The 21,061-nt window shown below is 31.5% G+C and overlaps 2 protein-coding genes across 2 annotated transcripts; one reads left to right on the top strand and one right to left on the bottom strand.

Annotated features, from left to right (window-relative positions):
• Positions 1–220: 220 nt before the first annotated feature.
• On the bottom strand, positions 221–18,040 carry LOC126736008 (dihydrolipoyllysine-residue succinyltransferase component of 2-oxoglutarate dehydrogenase complex, mitochondrial). The gene is made up of 10 exons (XM_050440189.1): positions 17,783–18,040; positions 17,572–17,657; positions 17,399–17,515; positions 15,349–15,620; positions 15,025–15,164; positions 8,116–8,267; positions 7,901–8,059; positions 7,704–7,837; positions 941–1,098; positions 221–569 (listed from the first exon to the last, which is right to left on the bottom strand). Exons 1-10 carry the CDS (start codon positions 17,870–17,872, stop codon positions 435–437), a joined length of 1,443 nt encoding a protein of 480 aa, XP_050296146.1. The 5' UTR covers positions 17,873–18,040; the 3' UTR covers positions 221–434.
• On the top strand, positions 13,200–13,885 carry LOC126736009 (uncharacterized). Its single transcript, XM_050440190.1, has 2 exons — positions 13,200–13,469; positions 13,528–13,885. The coding sequence occupies exons 1-2, from the start codon at positions 13,281–13,283 to the stop codon at positions 13,705–13,707; spliced, it is 369 nt and encodes a 122-aa protein (XP_050296147.1). The 5' UTR covers positions 13,200–13,280; the 3' UTR covers positions 13,708–13,885.
• Positions 18,041–21,061: the final 3,021 nt, after the last annotated feature.

Below are 21,061 nucleotides of genomic sequence, written 5' to 3' on the forward strand. Positions count from 1 at the left end.
CATCAGTTTTAAAAATATATATAATAAACAAGCTTGAATCCTATGTATAGCTTTCCACAACATGGTGATAAAGCTAGATTAAAAATCAATGCACGGTAGATTTACATTTCTGAATATCGATCATTCGGATCGATAATCAGACTTCACTTTCTGATGTTAGATGGTGCATTTTGTTACTGTAAGTTAATAAGATATTTGCTGAAATAATTAATTCAAACGATAAACATAAAAGATAATTTATTTAACAAATAAATAATACAATGTAGAACATACAAGGGGAAATTAAAATAAAAACATCATTAAAAGAAAAAAAAGAAATAATACATGGTAAAACGTGTTCGCTTGATTGAAAAAGGCTTGGAGCACTTTCAATATGAAACCTATGGAACGACGTCGATAAGACGTGGGGTCTTACGTATATCAGGAAAAGAAATCTAAAGTCCCGCCAGTACTACTCGAGGATCTTCGACTGCGGACTTGATTTTACGTAGGAAAAGAACGGCCTCACGACCGTCAATCAGCCGGTGATCGTAGGTCAGGGCGACGTACATCATTGGTCTTACTACAACCTAAAAAATAAATATTACATTACAAAAGTTAATATAAACATTTGAGCCATGTTTGGGTTAAAAATAGGAATTTTTCCTACAAACATACGTCCCAAAGTTATAAATTTTTATTTATGTCTAAGGTTTTTTCATATTCAACTGTTGTGGTTATAACTTATAATATTTCAAATTTCTTAGCAGAAATAGGAAATGGAAGGTGTAGCAGGTTTAGGATCTGAAATAAAAATTGATTATATTCCAGAAAAAGTGACGACATTTCGACCTTTATTTATGCCACCTTCAGGCCTGGATATATCCAGTTATAATGTAGTGTTATAACACGTTACAGTTTACAAACGTTTTTTTACAGGTATGGGATTTTAGAAGCTTACCTGTCCTTTTATTGCCACGGGCCTGTCAAACGTGCCGTGCATTCCCAATATAGCAGATTGTGGTGGATTGATAATGGGAGTGCCCATCAGTGACCCAAAGACTCCGCCATTGGATACGGTGAAGGTACCACCGTCCATGTCTTCAACAGCTATCTGGCCTAAGAGAGAGAAGTCACGTCAAGCAAGGACACAATAATTGACCAGAATATCTTATGTGAACCGCTATATAAAGTTAAAAAATTTATTGAATACATTTACAGTATTTAGCAACAAGTTTTTAGCATTTAGTTTTTAATTATGACACTTGCTTTTGTGGTGGAGCAATTTTTTAAGTATCTAATATTATTATCTTGGTCGAAAATTATAGTTAAGTTTTCGTCTTTTAAAAATATTTAGAACCATTCAGATTTTAGAAATGTTTAATGTCTAAAAACAGAGTTTCAGTAAGAAAATATTGCTTACATTAATTTAGTTTACAGTATTTGTAGCTAAATTAATTGTAGCACTGTAGTAATTCGATAAGAAAGTATTATAATGTACATAAAAATAAAGCTGGTATATTTTAAATACGTTGAGTGTGTCGTATCCTTATGACAACCAAAAGGACTGAACTGTGCATGAATATTGAAGTGCCAACAGAAATCGTAATAAATTAGTGTGATCACAGCGATGTTCACTACATACAAAATATAAATACAAAAAGCACTTGATTAATGTTAAAATAAACTAAATAATTTAAGTCATGTCTTGATTTAAAGGTACACAATTAAGCAAATGGTGAATTATTAGAGCATTATTTGTTGTAGAATTGTTGAGTAAAGGTTTGTAACTGCAAATGGAAAACATGCTTATTTTTTTAAAGATTATAAATGGGACTTCTGGAAACTGGAATAAGGTGCTACACAATGGTACAATGTAATGTAAAGTTTAAGTCGAGAACTCAGTAAAAATCACTACTATTGATTTCAGTCGACATTAAATAAAACAAGTTTGGACATTAAATACACGAACGATTATATTATCAAAACCTGTGGCTATAAAAAATCACATTGTAAACCTTGATATTTCTGGTAGTTTTACATTATTTGCGGTTGACGGAACACTTCTTGGACTGATACAAGTGTGGTGATAATGACTGAGATTATTAACTGTGACTTAAATTTAATCAAGGCTGGTGTGACTCAAATAAACTATGTGTTAATATATTGAAAACAAACATCATGTATTTTAAATAGTGATTAGCTTGAAATCGCGACTTTGAAAAATGCACTACGAATCAAATTTGTGGAGCGGCAAATTGACAACAAGTTGAAATTTGAAAGTCAAGTTACAAACTTAAATTATAAATTGTCACAAGTCCTTTGCTTTAAGGGCAATTTTAAATGAGTTAAATATAACTACAGGGTGTCCCCTTTCAAATGGTCAAAAATGCTAGAGTATATACAGGAACCATAAAGAAGTAGTTTAAGATATTTTGATGATACCGATGGTCGGAAGAGCGCCGTTTCCAAAATAGAGGGTGTTGAAATCTTTAAAAAAAGTAGATTTTTTTTTCTTCGTATTAAAAACGCCTATAGCGATTTGAATGAAACTTTTAGATTTAAATGATAGATGGTAAGGCAACTTTTTAAGGATTGTAGCACATGTACACTGTGTCCCATTTTGGATGAGACTGCAGGGTATCTCTGTCATTTTTTAAGATAGGGCTTTGCGGTTTTCGCGACCCTGTATCACTTTTTTTTTTAACTTTTAAAGCCACAAACAGAAATATTCTAACTACTTTTATTCCTGAAATACAGGGTGAAAACGAAAATGTTCACTTTTGGAGATGTTATTATTTCTCAGGCCCTGTCTAAGATAGAATAAAAATGAAAACTGCTTATAATAGATATTTTTACATAAAAGTCAGTGGCGTATTTAATTTTTTTTTCTAATGCACTGTTTTTAAGATTGGGCACAAACTTGGTATTTTTTAAATGGAACACCCTGTATATTTTAACGTCAAATTTTTGCATTTTTTTTTTCTGAATACATTGATGTATCACAACCTATTCTTTAGTAAATTTTAGCTTCAAAAATCAGAAAAATCCATATTTATTTTTGTTTTTAATAGTAGGCCATGAATTCTTACACACATGCATTTAATTATTACTTTTAAAACGCCATGTGATTTAAACCTGTTTATTTAACTATATTTTAAACATTAACTTAAAATATTAATATAAACATAAAAATGTTAAAAACAAAAAAAATATATCGGACCAGGTTTAACATTAAAAACTAATTAGTAATTACAAGAATCAAATTAGAAAATTAATTACAAAAACCAAAAAAAAACAACAAATATAAATTTAATAAAACTGTTCAAACTGCTGTCCATTTTGTCTTATACAAAAACCACATACAGTCTGTATTCGTCTTAAGGCATTTAAAATTATAAAGGGTTGCCTTTGTAAGTTTATGAATGCTTCTTTAGTTGTCGCTCGGAGTTCATTTATATTATTATGCCGATTTGCATAAATTTTATTTTTTAGGTACGACCATACAAAAAAGTCCAAAACACTTAAGTCCGGTGACCTCGGGGGCCATCTGATTGGCCCGTGTGTGCCAATCCAACGTGTATCAAAATGGGCACTTAAATATTCTCTAACTACCCTTGAATTATGAGCGGGCGCTCCATCTTGCTGGAAATATATTTGATGTCGCTGGGCTAAAGGTATGTCCTCCAGCAACTCTGGCAAATTATTTTGCAATATATTTAGATATCGTTGGGCAGTTAAGCTACCCTCAAAAATTGTATATACAATTTTAGTGCCCAATACAAAACAGGAAACACTAAAACCAAATCGGCCTTGTTGCTGTCGTTCAAAAGTAATATGTTGGTTTTCTTGATACCAATGTCTGGTATTTTGCCTATTAAATATGCCACTACTGCTTATATGGGATTCGTCAGACCATATTACCTTTTTTACAAAATCCGGATCTTCATTAGTTTTGGTTAAAAACCAATTAGAAAATTCCAGTCGTTTAAACGGATCGTCAGGATGCAATTCTTGAATAATATTTATCTTATACGGTTTAAATTTATGTTTTTTTAAAATTTTTTGCACTTTTGTTTTGGAAACTCCTATCTCTTCCTCTATCTTTCTACAGGAAATTCGGGGTCTTGCTTCCACACACGCTAAAACATTAATTTCGCCAGCTTCATTTCTATCAACATGGGGTTGCCTAGGTTTTGAATAGCAGCCATAATTTAAAAGATTAGATTTTAACCGGAATACCGTAGCCCGAGATGGCTGACGTCTTTCTGGAAACCTAATAAGATCTTTTTTATTTTTTGAATTTTGTAACAAAATAAAATAAGCTAGAGCTTTACCTATTTAAATATAATTGCTGCGCCGCTTCGACATTTTCGTTAGAAAGGTTTAAACATTTTATAATATCATACTTTTCAAAATTTTGGAATTCCATATTTTCACCGTCAGCCATCATTATTGATATGTATTGAGTCTGTTTATGACTTAGTTTCCATGAATGCAATAAACAAAACATTTTTTTATGCATGTGTCAGAATTCATGGCCTACTATTAAAAAAATAAACATAAATATGGATTTTTCTAATTCTTTGAGCTAAAATTTATCAAAGATTAGGTTGTGATACATCAATGTATTCAGAAAAAAAAATGCAAAAATTTGACGTTAAAATATACAGGGTGTTCCATTTAAAAAATACCAAGTTTGTGCCCAATCTTAAAAACAGTGCATTGGGAAAAAAAAATTAAATACGCCACTGACTTTTATGTAAAAATATCTATGATAAGCAGTTTTCATTTTTATTCTATCTTATACAGGGCCTGAGAAATAATAACATCTCCAAAAGTGAACATTTTCGTTTTCGCCCTGTATTTCAGGAACAAAAGTAGTTAGAATATTTCTGTTTGTGGCTTTAAAAGTTTTACAAAAAAGTGATACAGGGTCGCGAAAACCGCAAAGCTCTATCTTAAAAAATGACAGAGATACCCTGCAGTCTCATCCAAAATGGGACACAGTGTACGTTAGTTTTTTTATAAAAAAAAGATACTTTGATGCACTGCTTTTGTGCAAAAAAATAAAATCCATATAAGGATCCTTTAAAACTTTTTTGTCACAATGAAAATTTTAATATCATTACAATAAAAAATAAATAACAATTAAAATAAACAACAACCTAAAAAGAACAATTTAAGCAATAAACAATAAAAAACAATTTTACGCAATAAATAATTCAAACCAAATGTTCAGTGTCCTCCATGCATTTCCAGTCCAAAGTCTGCAGCCATAACTCTAGCAACGAGGTCTTCTCTGTTGGTTACAGGTGTTGCGTAGACGTAGATAAGCTGTTCCATGGCGCCCCAGACAAAAAAGTCTAGAGGGTCAGATCAGGTGACCTTGCTGGCCAAGGGACTCAACCACCTCTACCACTGTTGTTGAAGTTCTGATCTAAGAAAGCCCTTACAGTACGAGCGAAATGCGCTGGACAGCCTCGTGCTGAAGTTATCTCTGATCTCTAATATTCTGTCTGACAACATTATTTGCAATTGGGTATGGTATCTCGACATTCTGCAAGAACTCTGGTATGGATTTTATTTTTTTGCACCAAAATGGTGTGTCGGACCACAAAAATGCAAGGGCTGTGTTTTGTTAAAAATAAACAAAATATTCAGAAAAAATTATTTTTTTTCGAAAAAACATAGGCGTACCTGTTTTTATATAAAAAATTTAACGTGCATATGCTGCAAGTCCGTCCCTAGACAAGTCAAATTACTTGCAATTCCTCAAAAAGTTGCATGCCTCATCACCTATCATTTAAAACCTAAAAAATTCATTTAAATCGCTCAAAGCGTTTTTAATGCAGAGGGAAAAAAACGATTTTTTGAAAAATTTCAACGCTTGTATTCTTCAATATTTGTATATACTGTAGCATTTTTGACTATTTGAAAAGGGACACCCTGTATTTCTGTAAAACAAATGTTCCTGTGCTAAATAACTAGTGCAAACAGTATGTCAAAAAAAGGCAATAGGATATCTGAGTAAAGCCAAAGCATGCCATTCGTGTAAGCCTCTTTTTATTGCAAACAATATTTTAACTTTACCGTCTCTTTTTATTCTCAAGACATATATGTCTTATTCACAAATAGTATAAGGGCACTTTAGACCAACATTCGATATCAACATTCATCTGTTAAACGTGATTTACTAATTTAAGATTGCTTAATTAATAACCAAATGTTTGAAATAATAAAGCATATTTTATTTGATTTGAAATTACATGAACAGCACTGGTTAAGACAAGGAGATATTAAAGTGAGATTGGTCCAATAAATAATGCCAACCTATCGACGCGATAACTCATTAATAACCTTTTTCATAGATGCTTTCTCGTTTAACTTTTTCTAATATTTATTTCTTAATATAGCATCGTGTCGCATGTCAGTTCGAACGTCGAATACTTCAGCACTATTAAATTAGAAGCCAGACTACTAAAGAAAGCTTTATCGCTTTTTTGGTGACTTTTGTGGTGACGCCGTAATCGCCAGAAAGTAATATAAATAAAATCCCTAATTTAACTTTTAGCCGACATGTTTTATTATATGTTGGAGTGATGGAATTAAATTACAAAGAGAAGTATTTTGAGCCAGGCGAATGTCTCGTTTTTTCTCTGATGTGGTAAACTAAGAGGGTGAACTAATAATAGAACCTGTGATGGTTACCTCTAAGATCAAATTTAAAAAATTGCTCCAGAATGAAAAATTGTGTAACTCCTAAATTTAAGATATACCAGAAACCACTTACAACTTAGGCAGAAAATATCCAGAAAGACTTCACACTAAGGCTTGAAAATAAATGATACTTGATCCTTCTGGCTTTCAAAATAGTCGATAACCCATTAATTATAAGAATCACAATTAGTGTCAGAATTGGTTATACTTCACAAACGATAAAATTAAATAAAAAAAGGACACATAAGACTTCAAGAGGGTCTAGAACCCGATATCGGAATCAAATGCTTAGGATGAAAATATTGCAGTAGTTTCAATGAACTTTCAGTTTATATTCTTTAAGAATCAAATCTAGAAAGTCAGTTAATAAGCATATTATTCATAAAATACCTTTTAAAGACGTTTTACTTGGATCAGTTAATCTGTAAGTGAGAAGTAGTGCCTGTGTCTAGTATGTATAATTGTGCCTGTGTTGTGCTGAACACAGCCAAAAGTATAATTTAACATCATTTTTATACTTTTTGCAATTTTTTAAGAACCTTATTTTTTTAATCAAATCAAGTGAAAAGAATTGATGGTACTTACACTTGCTTTTGCTACAAACCATTTTTTTATTGCTATGTCAAGGCAAGAGTAGAGGTTTTTGATAAAAAAGTTGGAATACTTCATCATTTTGTACATTTTGTTAAAGGTGTTAAATAAAGAAATTGGTCGATAGTTATTTACATTGTCTTTAAAAATGAGCACTATTTTCGACAATTTTAATTCTTCTGGAAATTGGCCACTAATAAAAACATTATTTTTTAAGACTACAATCTTAGGTCCAACGGTTTTAAACAGTGTTTTTATGTCTTTTTTGGTTATTTTACAAGATCCGGGGTACAATGATTTTAAATTTTTTTTGTAACAAAAACTTCTTTATTACAAAAAAATTAGAAAAAAGTTAAACACGAATTCAACAGTCAATGATCATGAGATATTAAATGAAAATATCCTTTCCCTACCTTTTCTGGCCTTCTCTCCCATAGCGGCCATTGCCAATTCGATTTCTGCAAAGTTCATACTCTCAACGTTTCTAATAACAGGCACAACAAGACCTTTAGGAGTCGCTACAGCCACAGATATATCCACGTAATCTCTTTAAAAAAAAAAACGGAGAAAAAAATTTAATATATAAAACTTTTTAAAGAATCTCATTAACCTGTAAACAATTTCGCCTCCGTCAATAACCGCGTTGACAACGGGTTGATCCTGTAAGGCATAAGCGGAAGCCTTCAAGAAACATGACATGAAACCCAACTTTATTCCGTATTTTTTCAAGAATGCCTCCTGGTGGGCTTTTCGGAACTCCATAATATTCCTGTAAAAACATAAAATAAAAATTCCATACGGATTTTGAAAAAATAAAATTCCTACGTCATATCGATTTCGTTAAAAGTGGTCAACATGGCGTTGGTGTTCTGTGCCTCCTTCAATCTTTGCGCGATCTTTAGTCTCATCCTGTTCATTTTCACTCTCTGTTCGGTTCTGGTTCCGGTGATTTCTTTGGTTGGGTCAGAGGGTGGCAGCTAAATATTAAAAATATACTTTTCTGATATTTTTTCCAAATTATCATTCAGTCCAACATTGTATTGTGGTGGTGCGTGGCCGACCGGAACATAGGAAATCCCATGTAAATTTTAAGAGGGTCAATTATTGGCTTCCCTGTACATTTTACAGAAAAAATGTAAGAAACTTTTTGAAGAGACCAATCAAGCAAACCCTCGTGCAAAGTTTCAAAAAATTTTAATAAGCCAATCTTGAATTATTCAATTTAATGTAATTGCAAAATTACCAAATTTTCGGTTCAGGTAAAACCAGACACCAGCCACCAGCAAACAATTTGTTACAAGGCTTTGTCAAATCTGACGTACAGCCGAATACAAGAAATGTTTTTTTTTTCGTTTTATCAATCTCAGAACCATACATTCAAAGTAAGACACGTTAACATTACTTTTTTATCTAAACTTTTATTTAATATAACGATGAAGTTAAACCAATAACAATTATTATTATCGATTATTAAAAAAATAATTTTATCATACTTAGAATTTAATTAAACCAATAGCAGTATCTGAAATATTTTCAATTTATTTTCCCATCAAGGCTATCTGGTCCATTTCAACCATTAAACCTATTGTTAGTAAATTCGAGTCCAAAGACATTGCAATAAATAATTGTAAATGTTTAACTCAGAAGATCGAAAATAGATCCGAAAAAAAGAGAGAACAGAACTCTTAATATTTTACAAAGTGTGGAAAAATAAAATAAAATACAATAACTTTTTTAAAAATAATAGAGAATTATATAAAAACATCAATTAATCAAATGTTCAAACAACCCCCCATTAACAGCTAAAAAATATCCTAACCGATCATAAAATTCATTTCTAACGTTACTAAGTTGATATTGGGAAATTTTATTACATTCTTACGAAATAGCGTTTTGTAACTGGTTTAGATTCTCAAATTTTACACTTTGATTTTGAAATAAGTCCAAATAGGTTTCAGCTGTTACGTTATAGTCCATAAAAAAGGGTCCAATGATATGGTGTACGATAATTCCCACGAATACATTTGTTTTTTGGGGATATTGTGTCCGAGTATGAACAAAGCGATGTTCATTTTCTTGGCTCCAATACCGACAATTCTGAACATTTGATTCATTGTTGAGGGTAAATGTACATTCATCGATAAAACAAATATTTCTTAAAAAATTCCTATCATTATTTGCTCTTTCCATTATTTCAATATACATTGCCATTCTTCGCTCTTCATCTCCTTCCTGCAGCTCTTGATGTTTTTCGAATTTATACGAATAATATTTGTGTTTTTTTAAAGTGCGCAATACCGTTGTATGATGTTTATTTACCTCTTGCCCAAGAACCCTCGTACTAACCATCTTGTTTTCTTCCACACTCAGTAAAATAATAAGATCTCTGTTCTCTCTTTCTTCCACTCTATTTTCGATATCCTGAGTTGAACATTTACAATTATTTATTACGGTACCTTTGGACTCGAAGTTATTGACAATACGTTTAATAGTTGAAATGGACGGAATGGGCTTGGTGGGGAAATAAACTGAAAACATCTATCTCAGATACTGCTCTAAAACTGTTTACCGCATAATGCCACTTAATTATGGCTATTTTTTCGTCGATTGAATAATTCATACTTGTTTTCAAATATCGACTGTCACTGATTTATTGACACTTTTCCTCACGTCAGTGACAATATTCATTTTACTGGTGCCCATTTGGTTTTACCTGAACCGAAAATTTGCTAATTTTGCAATTACATTTATTTGAATAATTCAAGATTCGCTTATTAAAATTTTTTGAAACTTTGCACAAGGGTTTGCCAGATTGGTCTCTTCAAAAAGTTATCTTACATTTTTTCTATAAAATGTACAGGGAAGCCAATAGTTGACCCCCTTAAAATTTACATGGGTTTTCCTATGTTCCGCTCGGCGACGCACCACCCGGTATACGAAAATGGTTATTAACCCAAGATAGAGAGAAAAGTGACGTTTGGTAAAAGGTATATACTTTTAACTAAATTAAGTCATTTAGATCAGTGATTCCCAAAGTGGTGATTTACGTCTTGCAGAGCAACAAATAAAATTTGTAAATAAACAATTATTCGAAATCAAAAATGTATCATTACAGACTTTTAGATAATTATTTATCATTAGTTCACGAAATGCGACAGAGTTAAGACCCTTTAATAGTTCTGTTCTTTAAATCAAGTTTTTACCAAGTGATAATTAACAGTACCAACAAATAAGTTTGGTGAGTTACAGTGTACGTTCAGTTTAAAAAGAATATAGTTAATGAAGAATGTATTTAATGCAGATTGCTTGTGATATTTAGGATCGTTCTATTCTGCTTGCCTGATTTTAGCTAAGGAGACTAAAAATCGGCAATATGGACATACTGATGCCAGAGGATGTTAAAAGTAGAAAGTCAAAGCAAATTATGTCAAAAAATGACCCTTAAAATTACGGCTCCGGAAGAAAGCGTTAACAACCCTGATAGTAATATTGTCAGACAAAATGGCCATACATCCCAGATAGTCTCTGATTTAACTGTTGAGAGATTAAATGTTCTAAAAGAAAAACTGTTGAACCTTGTTGGAGAAATAAAAACCATCAATACAAAATTAGTAAGTTTTTTAATATCTTCAACATAGGAAATTTGTTTCAGCTGCTATTCTGTGTAAATGGTTTTATATTGGAAATTTCTGGCTGCATCTCTGTCAGCACAATTAAATATCTGGATCTCATAATCTTAAGCTCTAAGATGTCAAAAGTTACGAAGAAGTTATGAAAATAGAGTATCTTTTAAGATATCTGTAACTCCTGATTTAGAAAGTTACATATTAAATGGAGTTAATTGACCTAGTATTATTATTGTTAAGTCATTTATGTTTGGTACAAATCATGTGCGCGGGTCTTAATTCCAGTTTAGGGAACTTAATAATTAATAATTTATGGGTGACATATGGAGAGTATGATATTTTTGTAATAAAAGAAACATGGTTATATTACTATGTCAAAAAATGTGAATTCTGCTTAGTTTTTTTTATTGAGTATCGTAAAAATCGAAATTATAGACACTGGTAAAACTAGAGGAGATGGGGTTTTAATAGGTGCAAAATCCCATTTTCATAGGTCTAATGTGAAAGTCGCATTTAGTGAATAAATTGAATACATTGACATTTTTGTTTTTATGTTATACCTGTATATGCTGCACCAACTTTGTTTATACAAAAAAATTTATAACTTTATAGAGAAGCAATATTATTTTTACAACTCTAAATTTTTGTTAATAGATAACTTAAATACTTTTCAAATTAAAAGGTACTATTATAGTCATCAAAGTCATCAATCTGATCCTCTAGTTCAAAGGTTTATTGAATTTTTATCGGCTATTCATCCGAGTTAATATAATTATACAATAACAAATTTTCAAAATCGCATACTAACTATAATTGTTCGCCAAGAGTTTGTATCTAGTTTGTATCTGTGATTTCAACCTGGTTAAACCCACATTAAATATTTAAGGGGAGCATTAAAAAGAACTACAAAATAATTATGTTAATGATAACTTTAAGAGAGGCAAATATATCTTCTTATAAGTGATTTTAGAAGTACAGTATAAGCTCGGTGGCGTAAACACTCGTATATACGAAAAACTCGGTTTTGTGAATAAAATATTTTTTGTATTAGGTACTCTATAGTGTGAACAGAAGTCTGCTCGATAATGTGATCCATTAAACAATACGTTTTTAAACGATTTTTGAGCCAATATGCCAGTAATATTTTGACTGTCTCGCTGGTTTTTGACTTGTCGTAGCATGTTTGCATTTTATATGGCTTTTATTCTTCAGTTTTCAGTTGACTTTAAACGCCTGAGTAATAAATTCGGTAACAACCTTTCTTTGCACGATTCTCAAAATGGGCAAAACTATCAAAAACAAGGCCCTTACTCTACAACAAAAAACAAATATTATTCAAGAACATCGAAAAGGTGTATCAGTTACTATACTGGCTAGAAAATACGGAGTTGCTAAATCAACAATTTGTTCGATCAAGAAGAAAAGGGAGAAGATTCATGAAAGGGTAACCAACTCATTAGGACCAAACAAAAAGTGTACGTTAAAATCTTGTGAGTACCCAGAAATGGAAAAACAGTTGTACAAATGGTTCCTTACTCAAAGAGAAAAAAATCTTTCAATAAGCAGCGATATATTAAAACAAAAAGCAATCAGAATTTTTGGAAATGTATATCGCGACAATGAAGTTTAGTGCAAGTGATGGATGGCTGCAACGTTTTAAAGTCCGTCATGGAATACGATTTCTAAAAATATCCGGTTAGAAATTATCATCTCAGCCGGAACTGGTTGGGCCGTTTAAAGAACAATTAAAAAAAGTTATTGATGAGCTTGGAATAACGGAAAATCAACTTTTTAATGCCGATGAAACGGGGTTGTATTGGAAACTTCTCCCAGATAAAACATATGTTTCGATTGCTGAAAAAACGGCTCCAGGAATGAAAATTGCAAAACAACGGGTAACCTTCTTAGTATGTGCAAATGCTACAGGTTGTTTTAAGCACTTTAGAAATCCGGTCATTTATAAAAATTCCAAAAACGCATGGATGACTGCAGAGATATTTAAGGATTGGTTTTTTTACCACTTTGTTCCAGAAGTAAGTGATTTTAATCATAACCATTAAATCCATTTTCCATTTTTGAATGATTTTAGGTGAAGCAGTATCTAAAAGAACAATATCTTCCACTGAAAGCTATTCTACTCTTAGATAACGCTCCTTCCCATCCTCCAGCCAGACACATTAAAAACAGATGACGGAAACATATTTGCTATGTTTATGCCTCCTAATGTGACCCCGCTAATCCAGCCGATGGATCAAAACGCTCTGAGACTCACAAAACTATTACAGGAAAAGTTTGCTAACTTCAATTGTGGCAACTGATGAACATGTAATCGATTCATTAAAAAAACTTACACTAAAAGACGCCATGTTGCATTTGCATAGTGCTTGGCAAAAAATTACACCGAGAACCTTATCTAAATGTTGGTATCCTGTACTATCAAAAAATACAGATGAAGATTCCATCCCATTAAGCGCACTTAAAAAAATTTGGAAAGACGAAGAGGCTGATCAAGTTGTTTCGGAGACTCTGAATTTACTAATGGAGGTTCACCAGGTATTTTTTTTTACAATAAGCTACTGTATTCTTTACTATAAATACAATTTTGTTATAGGCTGAATATACGACAAACGATACCACTGAATGGAATAAGGATGATGCTGGCATTAACCTTAATGATGATCCAAATGATAATGCTGTTTCGGAAGAAGAAGACGACTGTCAGGTCATTGAAGATCCAAAGCCTAAAATAAGATATTCTAAAGCCATTGAAGCATTAAAGCTATGCATGTAATGGGCACAAGAAAACTTTGTTAATATTGACGACATTTTATGCCTTAAAAAACTTTATGAAAAAGCTGTAATTATAAATACAATATCTAAAACGAAGCAATTAAAAATTACTTCTTTTTTTAAATAAATTTTGTAGGTATTTTTTAATACATAGGTATTATAAATAATACATACTAAGTAAATAAACAAAGGCTTGAAACTTATAATTTAGTCTCTTTACAAAAAAAAAATATAATAATCATCCTCATCCCATAATGTGAACAATCGGTAGTATGAACTAGGGTTGGTTTTTTGTGTTCATGTTACCGAGCTTGTACTGTATATAAAGACGTTAATACTGCCGTCCAATGTTTTTATGATAAATAGTATGAAATTCATGATTTCTGTATGTTCAAATATTATATATATTTCTGTATGTCAATAGCTCCATACTTAAAAACTAAAAATAATTTACGCAACAGATTTAAAAAATACAAATTAAATAATATTTACTCACAAATTAAAAACGTAAGAAGTGAAATTGAAACTGAGGTAAAAAAATGCATACATGAATTACATATTTTCTATACAAGGCAACATAGGTGTACATTCCAGGTCGTTTTGGGCCTTTTTTAATTCTAAGAAACGCTCTGATTATATTTCCAACTCCATGTATCTTTCTTATAAAGTATTTAATGATGGGAATAAAATTCGTGATGCCAGATACGCAATATTCCATCCAATATAATTGCTTACCACGTGAAATTAATTATGTTCACATAAATGATGGACTAAATGCATTAAAAGACAAAAAAATAGTAAGCAGTGGGACTAGACTATATACCCTTCTTCTTTTCTTTTTTTAGCTAATTTCCCTTGTTTTCTTTTATTAACCTTTATAAACCTTAATAGTTAACATTTTTCCAACTTACTGGAAACATCTCAAATGTAAGGGGTTACACACATGGGTAAGACACACTAAATTTATTAATCCAGCATGTTTGATAACCTACAATTTGCAATTTTAAAGGTAAAAAACTAAATAAACAAATAAATTAACAATTAATTGTTTGTAGTAGTTATATGTTGTAAAAAGTTTCTTCAAACCATTTTCAGGAAGAAGGTTTTCCAAACTGTGTCAAAAATTGCTTGCACCACTAATTATCTAGTGGTTAATTTCTGTGTTAGTCATTGAGCTCAATAGATCAGAAAAAGGCATTCTAATTTTAATCTTGACACTTCGACTTTAGGATTGGAATCTGTGTGGTTCAAGAAAAATAAATAAACATTATTATTATTTTTTTTACTTTGGAAAAAATGCTATTATTTAGAACTCTACCTTTACAGTTGCAGTAGCTTCAATAGACTGGGCATGTCTAATGGCAGCCACAGGAATCTGGCTCATGGGTGCAGCTGGCTTGGGCGGTGGAGGAGCAGCTGGTGGGGCAGCAACGGGTGGTGGTGGAGGTGCTGAGGCAGCTGTAAAAAAAAATATCTGTTTTAATTATTGGATCTCCTATGGATATGTGGAGGATATATGAATATATCCTCCTATATATGGATATGGATATATGGATAAATTGAGCCTCTTTTTCCCAATTTTAATAAAGAGATAATTTATTAAACTTTTACTGGAAAAAAATAATAATGATAAGTTCCTTACCTGCAGCTGGTTTGGGAGGAGGTGGTGGTGGAGGTGCAGCGGTAGCAGCAGGCTTCTCGGCTGCTGGGGCATCAGATTTCTTAGGTGGAGCTTCTCCTGTGACCCTGACTTTGAACAGAGGTTGGCCTGCTTTGACGGTGTCGCCATCTTTCACAAGAATCTCTTCGATAACGCCATGTACAGGACAGTGCACGGGCATTGAGGTCTTATCGGTTTCGATTTCGGCGATGACTTCGTCAGCTGCCACTGCATCTCCAACTTTCTTTTCAATTCTATGGAGAATGATTTTCTATAGAAGTATGCTCATAGAAAATAATGTACTATTTATTTGTTACATAATAAATTATGAATAGGAAGTTTTTGAGCAAACATTTTTTGAGAACTGTTGCTTTAGTTTATAAATAAAACTTAAATGATAAGTTAGTGTAAGAGTATGATAAATCAACATATTGGAAGTTATGTTAGTCTGTGGCATTACTAAAAGGAAAGCGTTGGACAACTGGAAAACATAAATGTTACTTTAAATAACTAACAGACCTTCAAATTCTAATCAAAAAGAAGCTTAACAAATCTAAAATTGGCCACAATTAACACAAGATCAATGTGTAACAAGTTTAAAGATATTAAAGATTTCCTAAGTAATTAAAATTTTTGCCTAATTTCAGTCTCAGAAATTTGGCTGGTGCCATATATGAATTTTCAGCTATATGACATTGAAGACCACACATTTTTTTCATAAGGATCAAACTGAGAAATAATTGAAATCCAGCAGCTCCAGACTGGTATTAACGCATTGTGAGTGCAGTTAAAAGTAAATAAGCTTACAGTAGCAGTAAGAGTAATTTATCAATCACCTAGTGTTTCCCACAGGAAACTATCCTTTCTCCTTGACACTTTATCTGAAATCTTTACAGGAGACTTTAATATTGATGTTTTATGTAAAACAGGGGCAAGCTCTAAATACCTACCTTAAATATCTTCAGTACATATGTCAAATGTGTTCCACAAGAAACATATCAGTCAGCATGTTGCAGAGCTAAATATTAAACAGCATCAACAATTAGTGCATATGGGTTCCATGGAGCATAAAATAGTCAAAACTTTGAAACCTGAATATTTAGCTGAACTTATTAAATTTCATAGAGGCCAACATGAAGTTAATATCAGATGAACAATATAATAAAAACTCCCAGATATACCAATAGTACTCAATACCAATTTTTTAAAATCTGTGTTGAGTACCAAACTATACATATATTATAAGAAAATACCTGAAAATTTAAAAACTTTGAGCTGTTTATATTTTAAGTTAAAAGATTTAATTGAAGAGGAAAACCAATGAAACATAGTATGCATCTGTTTTACTATTTGTAAACCATAAATAGTACTTATTTTATTATTTGGTAATTGATAAAAGCTGCTATGCAGATATGTTACCTATTATCTTTTGTATATGAGTCAATAAAAGATTTATTATTATTTTATATGTTTTCAAAAACTTCCTATACCTAAATATTAGCAACTGTAAGAATAGTAAGAAATAAAAAATTAATTTTATCAAATTCATCAAACAAACTTTTTGTGAGCGTTTATTCTGTTGAGAAATACATGGCATTGGATTGCTGGATGTTGCTAATTTGTCAATTGTATTTTATTGTTTGTAACTGTAATATTATGTAGGTATTTTAGAAAAGTACTCAATTATTTCTTTGTTAGCATTATGAAATAAATCTTCTTTTTGCTTTAATAGAGTACAAGACAATTTACTCTACAATATTATAATATGTTATCCACTTATTACACACTATATTAGCCACTATTAAAACATAACCACTTGGTTCTTTTAAAGATGATATCATTAAGTTAATGAATTCAAAGTCAATTACTTGACTGGTCATCATTGATAACATTAAAAATAATACTGAAAACAAACAATAATATTGTGCTGTAACAAAGATATTGTAAGTGAAAAATTGGGTAATGAACATATTATAAAATAAGTGCATAAAAAGCAAATGATTTTTTTTTGTTTTATTTTAAGGTTAATTACCTAATATCACCTTCAGTTACAGATTCTGGAAAAGGTGGGCACTTGACAATATCTTGCATGAAAGATCCAGAGGTTCGGAAATATCTGTCTGTGCGGCAGCATATTGATTTGGGTGAGCTAAAGAAATGGAACATTAGTGAGAAATACAAACTTCATTAGTTTAAGGTTATTACCCTGATATAATATTATTATTTGCTTGTAGTTTGTATGTACAAAGAGTCCTTGCCCCATAACACAATAGTGACTGTTGGGCTGATACCTGCAATAAATTGATTACATAACTTGCCTTTTACAATGGGGAAATCAGGTTAAATAAAAGGGTTATAATGCAAAATTATATAAGCGGAATATTTTATCGCTCATCTATTTTTGTACTATCCTTACCTCTGATATACTCTTCTCCCAATATTTGTTTAAAGTTCTTATTACTGCACGCGGTATCCTCCGAGTTGCCATCGTTAACATTACCGACATAATGTGGAGACTTTCGGGTGAACCTCAATTGGAAATAATTAAATTAATTTAGCACCCAAATCATATGCCACCCGGACTATTAATAAATTAGGAAAACAGGACAGGATACGGTTTTCGGATAAGTTTCCAAAAACTGGCTCCTATCAAATAAAATACTATCACTGTCACTGTCACCGGTAGGTGTCAACTGTCAAACAACTGATAACTGTCTACGTTTACACTTGTCACTAATGTCAACATCAGCTGGTCAAATACGTTATCTGTCAACAATTTCTGTATCTTTTATCTATTTTATTATATATTGTGTTTTTTAGAAAAATAAACGGAAAATAAAGGTTGTATAATAATATATTGTTTTGTATTTATTATATGTTTTTTAATTTTTAAAAAACTATAAAATGATGTGGTAAACCAAGGATTATAAATTAAATAGGTCAGAAGCATTTTTTTTTGTAAGGAATTGATCCTAAATTATATATTTTAATCGTATAACGGTAATGAGGCAAATAGGGCCGCCAAGAAAGTCGTAAGTAATTTAAGTGCATTGATGCTTAACACTTTTGGACCCAATTAGTCCCCCCAAATTCTTAAATTATTTGAATTGTACATAGGTGTCTTCATACTACTTTTATTGGACATACTACTTTAAATGGATGAAGAAGAATGGATTAGGAATTAATAGAATCTCTTGTTTTAGGTTTTTTTCCTAATCAGTCCAGGTAAACTAAAAGACTGAGCTCGAGGAACTTTTATTAACCAAGATCCAACCACCACCAATTTTGAAGCATTTAATTAAAATGAACTAAAATATTTTCATATTTTTCTCAGAGTTCCAGAAGATGGATTTTAGAGTATAAACAGTGATTCAGAGTTAAGGATTTAGGTAGTTGAGAATACTTTAGTTGGGCATTTAATTTGCTAAATATCATAGCAAATATTTTCAATTCTTTAGAATATTCCTAATAAGGGCTTAGCAAAAGAAATGGCATACTCAATAACTTGTCAGATTGGTGACCCTGGGATAGATGTGAAAGCTTTTAATAATTTTTATTGCTCAACTGCAGAAAAGTTAACATCTCAAAGTTCGTGTGCTGGGGATCCCATCAGTTACCTGAAAATTATCTGTCATGAATTCCTTTAGCCTATTTCATATAAAATAAAAAATATGTTTAAACAAATAAAAATTCTTCAGATCTTGATCATATTTAACTAAAAGTATTAATTCACTTGATCTTCTAAAGGTTCTCTCAGATGCTAGAAATCTCTCTTTTAACAGAGGTATTTTTCCAGATACTCTTCAGACTACCCTTGTGAAGCCTTTATTTAAAAATGGAATATCCTTCTTGTTATCTCCCTATTTACCTTCAACATTATCAAAAATAGTATCTTTAAGTCTGCGATGATAAATTTTCTTTAAAAACATAACTTGTTGAATATTGCAGAGTTTGGTTTTCAAAATAACAAAAGGACATTTGACTCAGTCTTTAATGTTCTTAAAAAACTGTAACTTGGACTTAACCATGGGGATATGTAGCTGTGGCAGTGTTCAGTGATTTTTAAAAAGTTTTTGACTGTTTGGATCAGGGAATACTGCTGAGTAAGCTTTAGTAGTTCAAGTTTAAGCTGGATTCAATCCTACTTGAGTTATAGGAAGCAATTTGTTAAGGCCGTGAGGTTTGTTTTGCCAGACTGATTGGTGAGCAAGTCAATGTATTGAGTTTTGAATTCCTCAAGGCTCAGTGCTTGTTCCACTTCTGTTTCTTATTTACAAACCTAGCAACCATTAGCATTAGTGGATCATTTAGGTATACTATTTGATGATGATACATCCATAATATGGCTAGGAGCAGAAAATAATTTTTAAGACCATTGATTGTGTTAATGGAATGGTGTAATACTATAATAGCAACAAGCTAGTATTTATAATCTTACAAAATCCAGCATATTACCATTTAAGTGCTTGGTAAATAATATAGCATTTAATCATGTCACTTTAAATAGCCAAAATAGTCCAAAATGAGTTTCTTGGTTTATTTATGGACAATAGATTGAGTTTTGAAAAGCATGTTCAAGTGTGAGGAAAAGATTGACATCAGCTTGTTAGATGGTAAGGATGGCCAGGATTAATTTAGGGCAGCATATTACAAAAAGAATTTATTTTGCCTTGATCGAATCACATTTGAGATCTTAGATTCAATTCTGGGGCTTTGCAAACAGTCAATTTATTTAGTCTATCTTTATACTACAGAAGCGCGTTACTTGTCTGGATTTGATCCTAGAGAGCACTCCCAAACATCACACATTCTCCAATGTGTCCTGTATTAATCCAAACTAGGTTGAAATGTCCTTGGATTAATTATGGACATCCTCTGGATGATAATTTTGTACAACCAATGGATTTTAAATTATCTTTATCCAAGAAGTTTCATTAGCCTTCCATAAGATGTTTTGAAAAGTATAGTTAGTTTGCCCTCCATTGGAGTCCAATGGATACATTTTGTTGAGAAGCTATTGGACTCTATTTTTATAGGTACATCAGAAATCCATTGCTGGTCGAAATATGTTTCTTCATTTTGATTAATATGCATAACGTACCATAGATTTAGGAAACTCTAAAAAAATTAGAAACCATTTAACAATTTTTAATGAACTAATGAAAAACTGTTGAGTTCATATTTGTATCCATGAGACATTCATCTTTTCCTAAAAACAATATATAATACATACTACGGATTTAGGAAAATGTCAAGCCCATGGACTAAAGAAAAGTAAAAAGCCATTGGACGCACAGAAGTTGAAATCTGTCCAACATCAACATTCGTTGAAAACTTTATCTTCATTTTAATGAATATCTTGGATGTCTTACGGATTTATAAAATTGTCCCAAAAAAGTCCAATGGACTTTTTGTATTGAAATATGCTCGAAAATATGTTATGTTATCATTGGACTGGTATCTATTTCTTGTTTCGTAGTTATTTGAATAGATTAAGCATGAGGAAAAGTTACTATCTATTGGACTTTCTATTTTGCATATTCTTTTCATCTGATATCCCCATCAACAAAATGATCTCTCAAATGGACAATTTTATTTATTGTTTTTTTAAAGAAATTAAACGGATGTGTACTGGACATTCACATTTCAAAAAAGAGGAAACCTTTGGATGTGCATTGGATAGATTTGTAATGTC

Source organism: Anthonomus grandis, chromosome 5 (genome assembly GCF_022605725.1).
Source record: "Anthonomus grandis grandis chromosome 5, icAntGran1.3, whole genome shotgun sequence".
NCBI lineage: Eukaryota > Metazoa > Arthropoda > Insecta > Coleoptera > Curculionidae > Anthonomus > Anthonomus grandis.